This window comes from Salvelinus fontinalis, unplaced genomic scaffold (assembly GCF_029448725.1).
Source record: "Salvelinus fontinalis isolate EN_2023a unplaced genomic scaffold, ASM2944872v1 scaffold_0394, whole genome shotgun sequence".
NCBI lineage: Eukaryota > Metazoa > Chordata > Actinopteri > Salmoniformes > Salmonidae > Salvelinus > Salvelinus fontinalis.
In genome coordinates this window covers 141,890-158,230 of record NW_026600603.1, presented here as the reverse complement: position 1 = coordinate 158,230, position 16,341 = coordinate 141,890, and the positions used below count along the sequence as shown (strand labels likewise).

Here is a 16,341-nt window from a genome sequence, read left to right as displayed (position 1 = left end):
GAAGACTGCCTCCAGCTCACTGCATAGTGGTGTGACGATGAAGACTGGCCCCAGCTCACTGCATAGTGGTGTGACGATGAAGACTGGCCCCAGCTCACTGCATAGTGGTGTGAGGTGACGGTGAAGACTGCCTCCAGCTCACTGCATAGTGGTGTGAGGTGACGGTGAAGACTGCCTCCAGCTCACTGCATAGTGGTGTGAGGTGACGGTGAAGACTGCCTCCAGCTCACTGCATAGTGGTGTGAGGTGACGATGAAGACTGCCTCCAGCTCACTGCATAGTGGTGTGACGATGAAGACTGCCTCCAGCTCACTGCATAGTGGTGTGAGGTGACGATGAAGACTGCCTCCAGCTCACTGCATAGTGGTGTGATGAAGACTGCCCCCAGCTCACTGCATAGTGGTGTGAGGTGACGGTGAAGACTGCCTCCAGCTCACTGCATAGTGGTGTGAGGTGACGGTGAAGACTGCCTCCAGCTCACTGCATAGTGGTGTGATGATAAAGACTGCCTCCAGCTCACTGCATAGTGGTGTGAGATGACGATGAAGACCGCCTCCAGCTCACTGCATAGTGGTGTGAGGTGACGATGAAGAAGCCTGCCTCCCGTCGCCGTTGGAGATGCTGTCTGACAGACTGTCCCCTCAAAGGCTCTGTATGTGTACGGTGTGATAAGATGCATAACGAATATACTGTACTACACTCACCTATTTAATTCCACTAAATTAACCTATAGACCGATAGGCATGACTAGTTAAATGTGTTTCCATCGACTGGTATTTCCGTCAATTAATAGGCAAAAAAAAAAAGTATTCTTTCGAAATGGGATCTTCTTCTACCGGACAATTGGCCGGTGACAATTATATCAGTTTTTCAACAACAACAAAAATGTAAATTGGCCAAAAGCCGGCTAACGGAAACCCTGTGCTCAACAGTTAAACGGCTAACCGGACTATTTGCATCGACTCCCTTGTTTGCACTTACATTCTTCTACTGGCTCTATGCACACTCACTGGCCTGTAGCCACACACTGCTACTGTATTATCTATCCTGCCTTTACCCCTAGTTACCCCCTAGTTACCCCCTAGTTACCCCCTACTTACCACCTAGTTACATACATGTACATTTACATTCTTCCACTGGCTCTATGCACACTCACTGGCCTGTAGCCACACACTGCTACTGTATTATCTATCCTGCCTTTACCCCTAGTTACCCCCTAGTTACCCCCTACTTACCACCTAGTTACATACATGTACATTTACATTCTTCTACTGGCTCTATGCACACTCACTGGCCTGTAGCCACACACTGCTACTGTATGATCTATCCTGCCTTTACCCCTAGTTACCCCCTAGTTACCCCCTACTTACCACCTAGTTACATACATGTACATTTACATTCTTCCACTGGCTCTATGCACACTCACTGGCCTGTAGCCACACACTGCTACTGTATTATCTATCCTGCCTTTTACCCTTAGTTACCCCCTAGTTACCTACATGTACATTTACATTCTTCCACTGGCTCTATGCACACTCACTGGCCTGTAGCCACACACTGCTACTGTATTATCTATCCTGCCTTTACCCCTAGTTACCCCCTAGTTACCCCCTACTTACCACCTAGTTACATACATGTACATTTACATTCTTCCACTGGCTCTATGCACACTCACTGGCCTGTAGCCACACACTGCTACTGTATTATCTATCCTGCCTTTTACCCCTAGTTACCCCCTAGTTACCTACATGTACATTGCCTTCAGAAAGTATTCCTTTCCCTTGACTTATTTCACATGTTGTTGTGTTACAGCCTGAATTCAACATGAATTACATTATATCACTCATCTACATATCATAGCCAATAACAAAGTGAAGGGGGGGGAGGGGGAATGACACTTTTTCAAAATGAGGACATTATGACCGATTAATGTGTTTGTTTTTTAATGACCATGTTTATCATCTGTAAAAGAAACCTTGGTCTCAGTAAGACTCCCTGACAAAAATAAAATATATATATATTTTTTAACCTTGTAGAGAACCAGGACATAAAGAGAATATTGTTTGGGGGCGGGACAACTTCCATCATGTATGAATAGAGGATGTCAGTAAAACCAGAAATCCTGATTAAATCAGGAAATGAAGAAACCCCCAACCCTGACAGAGGGAGAGTGATGTTTCTCCCAGGACTCTCTGGATTGTATCTCAATGAGAATAACTTGTTTAAATAAAGATGATCGTATCGCTACCTTTCTCATCTGGTGGTCGATCATGACGTTGTGTGGTTTGACATCCCTGTGCATGATCCCCATGCTATGGCAGTAGTCCAGAGCCTGTAGGAGACGACACAAAGGACATCACAGTCTAGACGACACAGTCTTTATCTGAAGGCTTGTTTCAGGCCCTCTTGAACCCCCAAAATGTCAATGGAAAGAAATTGAAGCCAAATGATTTGAGAAGTGGGATGCAACAGAGCCAAGCAACCTGCCTGTTTCCCTTACCTTGAGAAGCTCGTACACATAGAAACGAATATCAAAGTCTGTTAACTTCTGGTAAAGCTCCTGTGAATGACATGAAACAAAGGTTCACTACAGTGCATTTGGAAAGTATTCATAGCACTTGACTTTCTCCACATTTTGTTACAGCCTGACTCTAAAATGTATTTAAGAAACAAACTTGTCCTCAACCTAAACATAATACCCCCGTAATGACATACGAAAAAAATTCAGCAAAAAAATGTTTGCAAATTTTTTATTAAAATAAAATCAGAACCTATGCTATCAGACCCGTGGCTATGAGACACAAAATTGAGCTCAGGTGCATCCTGTTTCCATTGATCATCCTTGAGATGTTTCTACAGCTTGATTTGAGTCCACTTGTGGTAAATTCAGTTGATTGGACATGATTTGGAAAGGCACACACCTGTCTATAAAGATCCCACAGTTAACAGTGCACGTCAGAGCAAAAACCAAGCCATGAGATCGAAGGAATTGTCCGTAGAGCTCCGAGACAGGATGGTGTCGAGGCACAGATCTGGGGAATGGTACCAAAACATTTCTGCAGCATTGAAGGTCCCCAAGAACACAGTGGCCTCCATCATTCTTAATTGGAAAAAATTTGGAACCACCAAGACTCTTCCTAGAGCTGGCCGCCCGGCTAAACTGAGCAATCGGGGGAGGAGGGGCTTGGTTAGAGAGGTGACCAAGAACCCGATGGTCACTGACAGAGCTCCAGAGTTCCTCTATGGTGACGGGAGAACCTTCTAGAAGGACAACCATCTATGCAGCACTCCACCAATCAGGCCTTTACAGTAGAGTGGCCAGACAGAAGCCACTCCCCAGTAAAAGGCACATGACAGTTTGCCAAAAGGCACCTAAAGATGAAACCAATATTTAACCGATTGGCCTGAATGCCAAGCGTCACATCTGGAGGAAACCTTGCACCATCCCTACAGCGAGGAATGGTGGTGGCAGCATCATGCTGTGGGGATGTTTTTAAGCAGCAGCGACTGGAAGACTAGTCAGGATCGAGGGAAAGCTGAACAGAGCAAAGTACAGAGAGATCCTTGATGAAAACCTGCTCCAGAGCACTGAGGACCTCAGCCTGGGGCAAAAGTTCACCTTCCAACAGGACAACAACTCAAAGCACACAGCCAAGACAACGCAGGAGTGGCTTCAGGACAAGTCTCAATGTCCTTGAGTGGCCCAGCCAGAGCCCAGACTTGAACCTGATCGAACGTCTCTGTTAAGACCTGAAAATAGCTGTGCAGCAACGCCTCCCATCCAACCTGACAAAGCTAGAGAAGATCTGCAGAGAAGAATGGGAGAAACTCCACTAATACAGGTGTGCCAAGCTTGTAGCATCATACCCAAGAAGACTCAAGGCTGTAATCGCTGCCAAAGGTGCTTCAACAAAGTACTGAGTAAAGGGTCTGAATACTTATGTAAATGTGCTAGTTATTTTTTTTTTTTTTATAAAAAATTCAAAACATTTGTTTTTGCTTTGTCATTATGGGATACTGTGTTCACATTGTATTTTTTTCTTCAAATTAAATCAATTTTAGAAAAATGCTGTAACAAAATGTGGAAAAAGTCAAGGGGTCTGAATACTTTGAATGCACTGTACATTCAAAAATGTTTACAGATTAAAATGTATGTTATATGATAGCAGTATATTTTCATGTCTGTTAACTTTTCAAACAGACAATTACCTTAGAGAGAGAGATCAGTAACTTTACATTATTTTTTTTGTAGTAGTTTCACATGAATGCATGATATTCACCAAACATCAGTACCTTAAAATCTGTGTTATTGATGCACTCAAAGACAAGTGCCGGCGTTCTAGACTGCAGAGAGACAAGATGGGAGAATTCATCCTTGATTATTAAAGAATAAAGAAGACGGCAGAGAGAAAGTTCTATTGTTGAGGACATGGAATCACACATTTCAACAACAGCAGAGCAGCACACCACTAAAGCCAAATAAACTGATGGTAGAGACATTACAATGAAAACAGTCTCACACTCATCTCTCTCCTTGCTTGTGGATTTATCACCAACATTGTCCAAATAGCCTTCATCAGGGGGTTCTCTCATGCTAGAGTTTAACTTTGCTGATAGTGGGCTTTGAGAAAAAGTTTGACTTACTATGACAGGTGGTTGTCTTACCTAGCTAAGATGAATGCACTAACTGTGATTGGCTCTGGATGAGAGTCTGCTAAATAACTGAAATGTAAATCTGTTAGTCAGCACCTCACTGTGACGGTGTGGGCTCATTAATTCCCTTTTCATGGAGGGGAGGTCACACCCCTAAATGCAAATAAAGATGCACCCAATGGAGTACTGGGGCTGACCAGAGACCACAGAAATATAATCTATAGAATGGAGTACTGGGGCTGACCAGAGAGACCACAGAAAAATTATCTATAGAATGGAGTACTGGGGCTGACCAGAGAGACCACAGAAATATAATCTATAGAATGTAGTACTGGGGCTGACCAAAGAGACCACAGAAATATAATCTATAGAATGGAGTACTGGGGCTGACCAGAGACCACAGAAATATAATCTATAGAATGGAGTACTGGGGCTGACCAGAGAGACCACAGAAATATAATCTATAGAATGTAGTACTGGGGCTGACCAGAGAGACCACAGAAATATAATCTATAGAATGGAGTACTGGGGCTGACCAGAGACCACAGAAATATAATCTATAGAATGGAGTACTGGGGCTGACCAGAGAGACCACAGAAATATAATCTATAGAATGGAGTACTGGGGCTGACCAGAGACCACAGAAATATAATCTATAGAATGGAGTACTGGGGCTGACCAGAGAGACCACAGAAATATAATCTATAGAATGGAGTACTGGGGCTGACTAGCGAGACCACATAAATGGAATCTATAGTATGTAATACTGGAGCTGACCGGAGAGACCATAGAAATATAATTTATAGGATAGTGTATTGGGGCCGACCGGAGAGACCACAAATATAATCTATAGAATGGAGTACTGGGGTTGACCGGAGAGACCATAGACATATAATCTATAGGATAGTGTATTGGGGCCGACCGGAGAGACCACATAAATGGAATCTATAGAACAGGCCAAGTCATTGATGTCATTATGGGACGACTGGCAGCCATTGCGAGTTTACCAGTGAATTTGTGATTGCTAGAAGCTCTAAGCCCCTTCTAGAGATGATATATTTCTACTAGAGAGACATACCACAGGATCCTTCACTGTGTCCACCAGGCGGATGATGTTGGTTCCACCACGCAGGTTCTCTAGGATTTTAATCTCTCGCTTGATCTTCTTCTTCTTGACAGGCTGAAACAAGAGATCAATCCTTTCCAGACTTAACAAAAAGACCCTCAAAGCCTCAACCAGACAAGGTTGTATTCTCCTAGAACCAAACGGAAAACAATTGGACCCGAAAACGGGGTGAAACTTAACTCTACACACTCCATTGGGTGTGTGCACTAATGAACATGACCCTGTTCAACTGAAGCCAATAGAAGGCCAACTGTTTTAAGCAGGGACCACATGCCTAGGTTGAGGAGCCCATTACCTTCATTGTATACACCTACGGAAAAACATTCAAAAACACATAAAATGACAGCAGCTCACCTTGAGGATTTTAACCACCACTTTCTCATTGTTGCTGACGTTGACGGCTTCAAACACCTCGCTGTATTTCCCTCGGCCCAGCTTACGCACCAACTGGTAGTTGTCCTGATTACTGCAGAGAGAAGAACAAGAGAATCGTGAGAAGAGACCAGCGGCGGGAAATGGTAGGAGTACATGCATGCAGGAAGTTTATTATCAGACAGGATTATCTAGAGGGGATAATACACATTTTACAACAGGGTTCTCCTAACTCCTGTCCTGAAGAGCAACTGAGTGATAAACAGACGTTTGATCAAACCCTGTAGGCTTGGAATGAAAGCGTGCACACACAACTCTTCAGAATTAGAGAACCCTAGTAACTAACAGTTAGTAGAATAGCTGCATCCTTCTTTACCTCCAGCTTGGCACGTGTGCATCGTAGTCCCAGTAGTCCCTGGTCTTCTGCGTGTTGACATCGGTGTAGACCCGAGCTTTACTGCTGACCGTAGGAGGGGGCATCGCGAGCTTGGACGCCCGGTGCTGATGGGGCTCACCTTCCACAACAATACTACTCTTCTTGGCGCGAAATTGGAAGGCAGGGCACCGACTTTCAGGGACCCTAGATTTAGTTAACTCCGTGTAAGATGGATTAACATTGGTTTGGGCTACTTTCGTCCGTAGTTGGTGACCGCAGTCGGCAGCACTTGCTGTGCGGATTGTCAAAGCTACGATGAGCGAGTGCCTGATGCACCTGAACAGCCTGTTTGGCAAGATGCTATGGTGGACCGCCAGTTTCAGGGAGGCGGCAGGAGAAAGGGGAAAGAGGATGAGGTAGACTAACACAACTGGCAATAAGGATTCAATATCGGACAGTTAGCTAGTAACTCAAATCGAGAAATGGTTTAAAAAGCAATTTACGAGGCCGAGAGCTGGGCAAGCTAATTGAATTTGACAGACCCCTCTGGTATAAGCAAGATAAGTTAGCTAGTTAGCCTAGATGCTAACCAGCTAAGTTGGGCCCCCGTGTTCATCACAATACTAACGTAAACGAATACGATAAGCCAACATAAGTACAATATCAAACAGCAAGCTTGAGTGGCGATAATAAGTTAACAATGGTCAGTTGGTTTAGAAAAGACGTGAAATCCGTCTCGCTACATGTACGTTACTGTAGAAATGATTGTCGTTAGCTAGCCTGCTACTGTTAGCTAGCTAGCAGCGCACTCGGGTAGGAAGTCCAGCGACATGCATTTTGGGCTTGCGGTGGCACCCTCTCCAGGGCGCAAAGTTCGAGGAAAATGCCTGAGAATATTACACTTGAAACCGCTGAATATGTTTTTGAGTCTGGCTAATGGGTTTAGCTAAATATTCATTCTAAGAAGACTCCGTCGTTCAAGTCGTAGCTGCTGCGACTCCGTTGCAACAAAAACATCACCCGGAAGTAGTCGCCAGTGACCCCTCCAAACGCAACACTGTAGCCACTATTGGAGTCGTCAATGTAGCGGCCCAAAGATCACTACTGTCGCCGTTACTGGCCGCATTCTAACCGACCGGGGTTATTTTGTAGCGGGTTTCGTTTGAAGATATATCACAAATTTCTAACCTAGCAATTGCTTTATTGAAACATAACTATATATTATTTGACTAAGTAAATGTATATCACCCTTCTGGCAAATATCTAGTGAAAGCCTGAAATACGTACCAAAATAGTCACCTGATCACTCTCAATATTCACATGTAGTTTCCTTTCAGGTTAGGTGTGTTGTAATTCCACCTCGGTACCTAATAATAAAAAAATGTGCACCTTGTGGACAACACTTCCATGTGCATTGACGTATTGTGTTTATGTATGAGACAATTTCCTGTTTTTTGTCAAGAACTTCCTGTTAAGAGGACTAGTAGTACTTTGGCCCTCTCGAGTGTGTGGTAAGTTACTGTCCAGTGTATTTAAGCAGACACAAATACTGTAAAACAATAATATTGTAAGATTCGTTTATTTTGTTAGTGCAGTGTGTATATGAACATGATATACTGTACATATCATTCAAGATTGAATGTAGCCTACACAGATTAAGCCACACAGACTGATGTCATCATCTATATCTCCCAGTTGACAAAGATTGAGGGCAGCAGAGGCAGAAGCACAGACCAGGACATATTTGACCAGCATTGGCATGCAGAAGGCTTAGGCCTGTCGAGCGCATCTAAACCGTGATGCATCGTGGGGAAATTGTGACCGGACCTGCAACTAACATTTGACTAGTTAATTATGATTCAAGGTGATTTGTAGATTAGTCAGTCACACCTTTAAAAAAAAAAAAATGGCTGCAATGTCAAACACGCTCATAGCCTAACTGCAGACACAAGTGCTTGACTACCTCATCATCCCACCCAGTTCAAACATCAACTTCTTCCCAAGTTGCACCCTATTCACTATAGCGTGCATTACTTTTGACCCGAGGCCCTGGTATACTACATAGGGAATAGGGTGCCATTTAGGATGAATCCACCACATGACATTCTCACTCCTAACCTTTCAGTTTCATATCCTCATTCCAAATACACATTGTGAGCATATGTTATTTTTTTCTAGTTTTTTTTTTTAAATACACTATCATAAAACAATATAAAAAAAACCATAATGTATAAACTTGCATACATAATCACATACTTTTTATTCCTTCTTCTCCACCTCAACATTTAGACTTACTAACATAAAAGTCCTTGCACAGCTATTTCAGGGGCAACTGAGGAACAATTTGTGCAATTGGGACTCTAACTTGGCTGGGTTTACATGAAGACCTCGTAGGCACAAACCGAGGCCAACGTGTCCAAATGGAAGTCATGATAAAGAGATTGATTGGGGGTTTTTAATCACATGATAACTGCTAGGTGAAGCGATAACACTTTGAAATCCAGATGTAGACATTACTGGTTTAAACAAAACCACTGGGCCGTTGTCTTATGACCAACTGTCTGCTCTGTCGGTTGAGGGACGAGAGTTGTGTAGGAGGGATGCCACCTGTCGGAGGACAAAGCCACTGGGCCGTTGTCTTTACGACTAACTGTCTGCTCTGTCGGTTGAGGGACGAGCGTTGTGTAGGAGTGATGCCACCTGTCGGAGGACAAAGCCACTGGACCGGAGTATGTCCTCCACACCTCTTTTGCTTAAATACAACACAAACAATCTCAACTGGGTAGAAAAGCAGGTAGCAGAATCAGTTCTTCAACACATTTAACTTCTACCACCAAGTTTGTTAACATGTTAGAATGTAATATTTATGTACAAACAGTACATATAGGATTCAGAGGTTGTGTGAGCATCATTCCCTGTGTACATTTTATTTAACTAGGCAAGTCAGTTAAGAACAAATTCTTATTTACAAATGACGGCCTACCCCGGCCAAACGCGGACGATGCTGGGTCAATTGTGCGCCGCCCCCTATGGGACTCTCAATCACGGCCGGTTGTGATACAGCCTGGAATCGGACCAGGGTCTGTAGGGACGCCTCTAGCACTGAGATGCAGTGGCCACTCGGGAGCCCCCCACGTTGACAGAGAGATATGGTATGGTGTTTCTTTCTATGACATAGGGAGCCAAAGTAGTCCAGAATGTGGGGAAATATTCCCATTGACACATACTACAGTAGTTGCTGTTCATTATAGTACAGAGATGCCACAGTTTATCTACCACAGATTTACAAAGAGGACACAAGATATAACTTGTCACATTTTTTTTTCATTTTTTAAGCAAACCTAAGCTACTACAGTACAACAGTGATGCTAAATATAAACGTATTTCACAATTATAAACTGGGTGGTTTGAACCCTGAATGCTGATTGGCTGACAGCCGTGGTATACTACAGGTATAACAAAACATGTATTTGAACTGCTCTAATTACATTGATAACCAGTTTATAAAAGGCACCTCAAGGGGGTTGTGGTATATGGGCAAAATATCACAGCTAAGGGCTCCGCATCGCATCATGCATAAGAACAGCCCTTAGCCGTGGTATATTGGCTATATACCACAACCCCTCGGGCCATATTGCTTAAATATACTCATGCAGAAACGTATATTTAAGTCTGAGGGGTGGGGCTTATTGGGTATTACTAACAGCCAACCAGAGGGTTAAGGGGGAGTTCAACGCGTAGTGTGGCTAAAACTTGAACCAAACCACAGCAAAGAAATTATATGACCATAAAGGAGTCAGAGAATAAGACTCTCCCTCCCAACAATTTCCTTAAACATTTAATTTCTCACCATTTAAAAAAAAAAAAAAGCAACTCTTAAGTATTTGATGTTACAAACATGAATACATTTCCAATGACTTTTCAGATTCGAACATCCTTTTCAAGTTGCATTTTTTCCTGCATCCAACAAGGTGACCACAGTTGATCTGGGTCATGGGTAGTTGATGTACTGTTTTCAGTTGATCTGGGTCATGGGTGGTTGATGTACTGTTTTCAGTTGATCTGGGTGATGGGTAGTTGGAAGTCACTAATGAAGGGCAGAACATGGTCATGATTACCTTGGTGCGAGGAAGAAGGTGTCAATAATAACTTCATGGTTAGGATTAAGCAGAGTTTTACCATTGTTTATGCAAGAGGGGGGAGGGGGGTTATGTGGGTGTGTAACTAAATGTAAATAATGAATGTGTGGTTATATACAAATAAGGTGTCAGGGAGAGTGTTGATGTATGCCTGGCGGGCAACGTTCCATGTCACCGTGTGTGTTCACACTGTACAGACGCTCAACAGCAGCAGACCTGCTCACTGTATACATGGGGCTGCAGGATAACCACCTCCTTCTGCAGTGTGCTGGACCGTGTGCTCCTGGAGGGCTCCCAGGTTCACAAAACGCTCCCCGCACCACACGCACTTAAACTGGGCTTCCCGCGAGTGCACCGCCTGGTGCTTCACCAGGTGTTCCCGCTGTTTGAAGCTCTTGTCGCAGCTGGAGCACTTGTACGGCTTCTCTCCGGTGTGAACGCGGCGGTGACGTTGCAGCTCCGAGGAATACTTGAAGCGCTTTTCGCAGTCGGGGCACTTCAGGGGCTTCTCCCGGGACGGGTCGCAGCGGTGCGTCACGAACTCAGACGGCGACAGGAAGCGTCGGTTGCACAGGGAGCACTTCAGCGGCTTCTCCTGACAGCTGGAGTTCTGGTGGCGCTGGAGCGTCGACTTCTTCTTGTAGCCTTTGCCACACACGTCACACTTGTAGGGCTTCTCCACCGCCGGCGTGGCCGCGGTCACAGAGCCAGACGCCGACCCTGAGCCGGTGCATTTGTGCCGGAGCAGTTCACCGGATTGGCTGAAGCCTTTCTGGCAGGAAGCACACTTGAACAGGCTCTCCATGCCATGGACGTGCTGGTGGTACAGCAGGTGGGAGGGCTGCAGGAAACCCTTGTCACATAGGTTACACTTAAAAGGCCGGTCGGCTGGGTTCTTGTGAGTGCGGCGGTGACGAACGAGGGCGTACTGCTGCTTGAAGCTCATCTGGCACTCCTCGCACTGGAACGGACGTTCCTCTGAGTGCGTGCGTTCGTGCTGCCGCAGATCCGAAGGCCGCTTGAAGCCCTTCCCACACGAGCCGCAGCGGAACGGCCTGTCCAAGGTCACTGTGGGCTGGCACTGGTGGTGCAGGAGCTCCGACGACTCCTTGAAGTGCATCTCGCACAAATTGCACTTAAACAGGTGCTCGCCGGAGTGGGCGTACATGTGGCGCACCAGGTGTGAGCGGTGCTTGAAGCATTTTTCACAGACAGCACACTTGTAGGGCCGCTCTGAGCTGTGGGTGCGCTGGTGGTGGGCCAGGTGAGAGGACTGGCTGAAGCTCTTGTCACAGGTGTCACACTTGTAGGGCTTTTCTCCCGTGTGCACCCGCTCGTGTCGCGACAGCTCAGACAGATGCCGAAAGCCCTTGTGGCACACTGAGCACTTGTAGGGCCTGTCTGGTCCCGAAGCCTCAAACGCCGTAGGGGCGGAGGCTCCGCACGCTGCCCCGCCACTGGAGGCCTCGCCGGTGGACGGGTTGGCAGCGGAGGAGGTGGGGGTGTTGTTGCCAGAGCCCGGGCGGTAGGTCTTCTCACAGATGGAACACTTCATGGGGTTGTTGCCGTTGTTGTGGGCGTTGTGGTGCTGTGCCAGCGAGGTGAGCAAAGAGAAACCCATCTTACACACGCCACACACAAACGGCTTCTGCTCCACCTGTACACACTGATGCTCCAGCAGATCAGTGGCCTGGCAGAAGATCTTCATACACTGGGTACACTGGAACGACCGATCCCCGGTCCCCATACACTGGTGCTCATGTGGATTAGCTAGGTGGGATATGTCATGGCCGCAGGCCCCGCACTTGTGCCCTCCCTCGCCCCCTACCTGTAGGGAAGGCTGCTGGGCGGGTACGGCATGCTGCTGGCCGTGCTGGGGCTGCTGCTGGAGGGAGGCCACATCCGGCTGGAGGACGATCCCGTACACGGCACAGCCCAGGGCGCTGTCGGAGCCCGGGGGGAGGTTATGCACCACGGTGGGTGGGGGGGCCACTGCGTGTTGCTGCTGCCACGCCTCAGTCATCCTGCTGCTTCGCACGTATTGATGCAGTTTTGACTGTGTGAGGGGAGGCCCAAGAGTATGGAGGCAGGTTTTGGTCGGGCTGGCGATGTCCAACAGGGATGTTTTCTACCGGCTCTTAACAACGTCTGTTATCAATAGGTGATACACCTCTGGTCGTCCACTAGTAGAAGGGCAGAAACCCTACAGAGGGAAAGACAGAGGGGGTATATGAACATGATGCAAATGTAGCCGATACATATTTTATGCAATGGATCCATGTATGTTTTCTTTATTTAACCTTTTATTTACCTAGGAAAGTCAGTTAAGAACAAATTCTTATTGACAATGAAAGCCTACACCGGCCAATCCAGTACGACGCTGGGCCAATTGGTCGCAGCCCTATGGGACTCTGAATCACGGCCGGTTGTGATACAGCCTAGAATCGAACCAGGGTGTCTGTAGTGACGCCTCTAGCGCTGAGATGCAGTGCCTCAGACCGCTGCGCCACTCGGGAGCCCATGTGCATTGTTTTTAACTGCAAATCTATGGTATTACCAAATCTATGGTATTACCAAATCTATGGTATTACCAAATCAATGGTATTACCAAATCTATGGTATTACCAAATCTATGGTATTACCAAATCTATGGTATTACCAAATCTATGGTATTACCAAATCAATGGTATTACCAAATCAATGGTATTACCAAATTTATGGTATTACCAAATTTATGGTATTACCAAATTTATGGTATTACCAAATCAATGGTATTACCAAATCAATGGTATTACCAAATTTATGGTATTACCAAATCAATGGTATTACCAAATCAATGGTATTACCAAATCAATGGTATTACCAAATCAATGGTATTAATACTCTCAAAACAACTGGCATTCTACTGTGTTTTAGGATTTTATACATTTCGAGATGGACATAGGCTAACAGCTTTTAAAACCAGATAATGTGATTCAACCCCCTAAAAAATGTGATCATTACACTGGTAGTTACAGGTGTCTATACAAAACGTCACCAGAGATTTTAACTAAACTGATATTGGCGTTACCATCTTCGTCCTCCATTAGTAGTAAATGTTTGTGTCCAGGTGCAGGGGGCCCGTTTAAATTTAGATAATGCTCCGTTATTAAAATAAATCGTTTTTCTACATGAAGTAATCCAACAATGTGTACGCCGCCATGTTGTCTATTTCAAGTCTTCTCTCATTGATCGAGACAGGTGTTTGTCATCATGACATGCGACACCACCTGTCTCAATCAACGAGAGAAGATTTTAAAAAGACAACATGGCGTGTGTACACATTGTTGGATTACTTCAAGGAGCCAAAAAAAGTATTTATTTTAACAATGGAGCATTTTCTAGATTCAAACGGACATGGTCCTTCCTGTTACCACGAATCGACGTCGACAGTCACCCAAGTCATAGACTGTTCTCTCTGCTACCGCAGGGCAAGCGGTACCGGGGCACCAAGTCCAGGTCCAAAAGGCTCCTTAACAGCTTCTACCCCCAAGCCATAAGACTGCTGAACAATTAATCAAATGGCCACCCTGACTATTTACATAGTTTATTTACATTGTTTTAATACAGCTGCTACTCACTCTTTATTATCTATGCATAGTCACCTCACCCCTACCTACATGTACAAATTACCTCGACTAACCGGTACCCTGCACATTGACTCGGTACCAGTACCCCCTGCATATAGCATTTACATTACATTTAAGTCATTTAGCAGACGCTCTTATCCAGAGCCACGTTATTGTCACGCAATCTTAGTGTTGCTTTTTATTCTTTTATTTATTTAGAAAATATTTTCTTAATTCTATTTCTTTAACTGCATTGTCGAGTGCTTAAGTGCTTATAAGTAAACATTTCACGGTAAGATCTACACCTGTTGTATTCGGCGCATGTGACAAATACAATTTCATTTGATAGTATCGCCAGGTTAGTTGATAAATCTGACTTTTGTATACCCACACCTGTAACTACCATTATAATGGTATTTTTTGTTGTTGAGTTAAATCACATTATCTGGTGTTACCATATGTAACTACATAAAGGCGAGATGAGAGGAGATTGCGGCAGATTGTTGGTGGTTTGTTTTGAGTTATTTTTACATATGTACAACATCATCCTTCTTCGAATAGCAACAACATCACTACAACAGTTACCTGTATAGCTAACTAGAGATGCTGAGACAAGGTCCAGTTACTAAAATGACACCGAGCTACATTTTCTCCCATTTAAAAGTGCAGTACATAATGCAGCTATACAAGTGACCTATTAAAATGATGCCAAATTATAACTGGGTGCAAGATGATAAACTAACGTTAGCTAGCTGGATAATAATTGGTACGCAGCCACATATTTATTAGATACATAGCATTAGCTAGCGCTAAGCAAGTTACGTGGGTTAGCAATGGCTAGTCGGTTTGCAAAAGCAGATTTCTAATCTCAAAAGATTTCCTCGAAATCAGATTGCATTACCTAGCTAATATCTAGGCCTATAACGTCGCCGGCAACGAGCAACACAGCTGTTGTTAGCTAACGTTACTGCCTGCCTGAGAAAAGACTAACCAGATGGCTAGCTACCTAGCTAGCTATTTCAGAATAAAAAATGGAAACGTCGAGGCCCCATCGATGGTCTCCGATTCTTCTAGCCCCCGACCTAGGCCGCCCTACGCGAGCTATTCACTCCCTTTTACAAAAAGCGGCGTAATACATGTTCATGCAATCATAAATACAACATAACAAATAAGTAAACACGGTTGACAGCTTACATTTCGGTATGGCTCTCAGTCATTGAGTCAGCCTCTTCCTCTGGAGCCAGGACAGGAGTCGACCTTCGATAAATATTTGGCTACGGCTAGCGGAGGACCGTGGCGAGATGAGAGCGGAACGCCATCCACTAATAATGTACACCGGAAATCTCCACAGCCTGCATAGCTGCATCACTCTCCAGGGTGTAGATTAAAATGTTAAAGCTAGATTTTCCCCGTTCTGTATCATGATGCAATGTTGTCCTTAGTTTTCAGTCATCCAACCGTTCTACTTCAATTTGGTATAACTTTGGTGTATAATTTTAACCCTCCTGCTGTGTTCCGGTCGAATTGGACGGATTTACAAGTTTCCTCTCTGAAAAATGTAGTTCATTTAATCTGATTGTCATAAGGTTCCAGGACTTTGTCCACACAGGGCATCTGAACACACAAAATAGGTTTTGATGATTTTCATTACATTTGGGGTGTTTTATTTAGCTTTTGTACAAATCAAATCAAATTTATTAGTCACATACACATGGTTAGCAGATGTTAATGCGAGTGTAGCGAAATGCTTGTGCTTCTAGTTCCGACAATGCAGTAATAACAACAAGTAATCGAACCTAACAATTCCGCAACTACTACCTTATACACGCAAGTGTAAAGGGATAAAGAATATGTACATAAAGATATATGAATGAGTGATGGTACAGACGGCATAGGCAAGGTGCAGTAGATGGTATAGAGTACGGTATATACCTATGAGATGAGTACTGTAGGGTATGTAAACATAAAGTGGCATAGTTTAAAGTGGCTAGTGGTCCATGTATTACATAAGATGGCAAGATGCAGTAGATGATATAGAGTACAGTATATACATATACATAAGAGATG

General features: G+C 44.6%; 2 protein-coding genes across 2 annotated transcripts in view; both read right to left on the bottom strand.

The window, feature by feature from the left end:
* Positions 1 to 7,567, bottom strand: part of LOC129845875 (casein kinase II subunit alpha'-like) — a 29,261-nt gene extending 21,694 nt beyond the window's left edge. Inside the window, exons 1-6 of the mRNA XM_055913798.1 lie at positions 6,528 to 7,567; positions 6,134 to 6,245; positions 5,732 to 5,833; positions 4,294 to 4,344; positions 2,501 to 2,560; positions 2,249 to 2,332 (exon numbers count right to left, since the gene is read on the bottom strand). Coding sequence (XP_055769773.1) covers positions 2,249 to 2,332; positions 2,501 to 2,560; positions 4,294 to 4,344; positions 5,732 to 5,833; positions 6,134 to 6,245; positions 6,528 to 6,631 — 513 coding nt within the window. The 5' untranslated portion in view covers positions 6,632 to 7,567. The remainder of the gene's footprint in view (positions 1 to 2,248; positions 2,333 to 2,500; positions 2,561 to 4,293; positions 4,345 to 5,731; positions 5,834 to 6,133; positions 6,246 to 6,527) is intronic.
* A 523-nt stretch (positions 7,568 to 8,090) lies between these two features.
* LOC129845874 (zinc finger protein 319-like) lies at positions 8,091 to 15,847 on the bottom strand. The gene is made up of 2 exons (XM_055913797.1): positions 15,469 to 15,847; positions 8,091 to 12,869 (listed from the first exon to the last, which is right to left on the bottom strand). Exon 2 carries the CDS (start codon positions 12,687 to 12,689, stop codon positions 10,887 to 10,889), a length of 1,803 nt encoding a protein of 600 aa, XP_055769772.1. The 5' UTR covers positions 12,690 to 12,869; positions 15,469 to 15,847; the 3' UTR covers positions 8,091 to 10,886.
* Between the last annotated feature and the right edge of the window lie 494 nt (positions 15,848 to 16,341).

Bases quoted from the DNA above. Each gene is read 5' to 3' on its own strand.
- LOC129845874 (XM_055913797.1), bottom strand. From the start codon at position 12,689: ATGACTGAGGCGTGGCAGCAGCAACACGCAGTGGCCCCCCCACCCACC.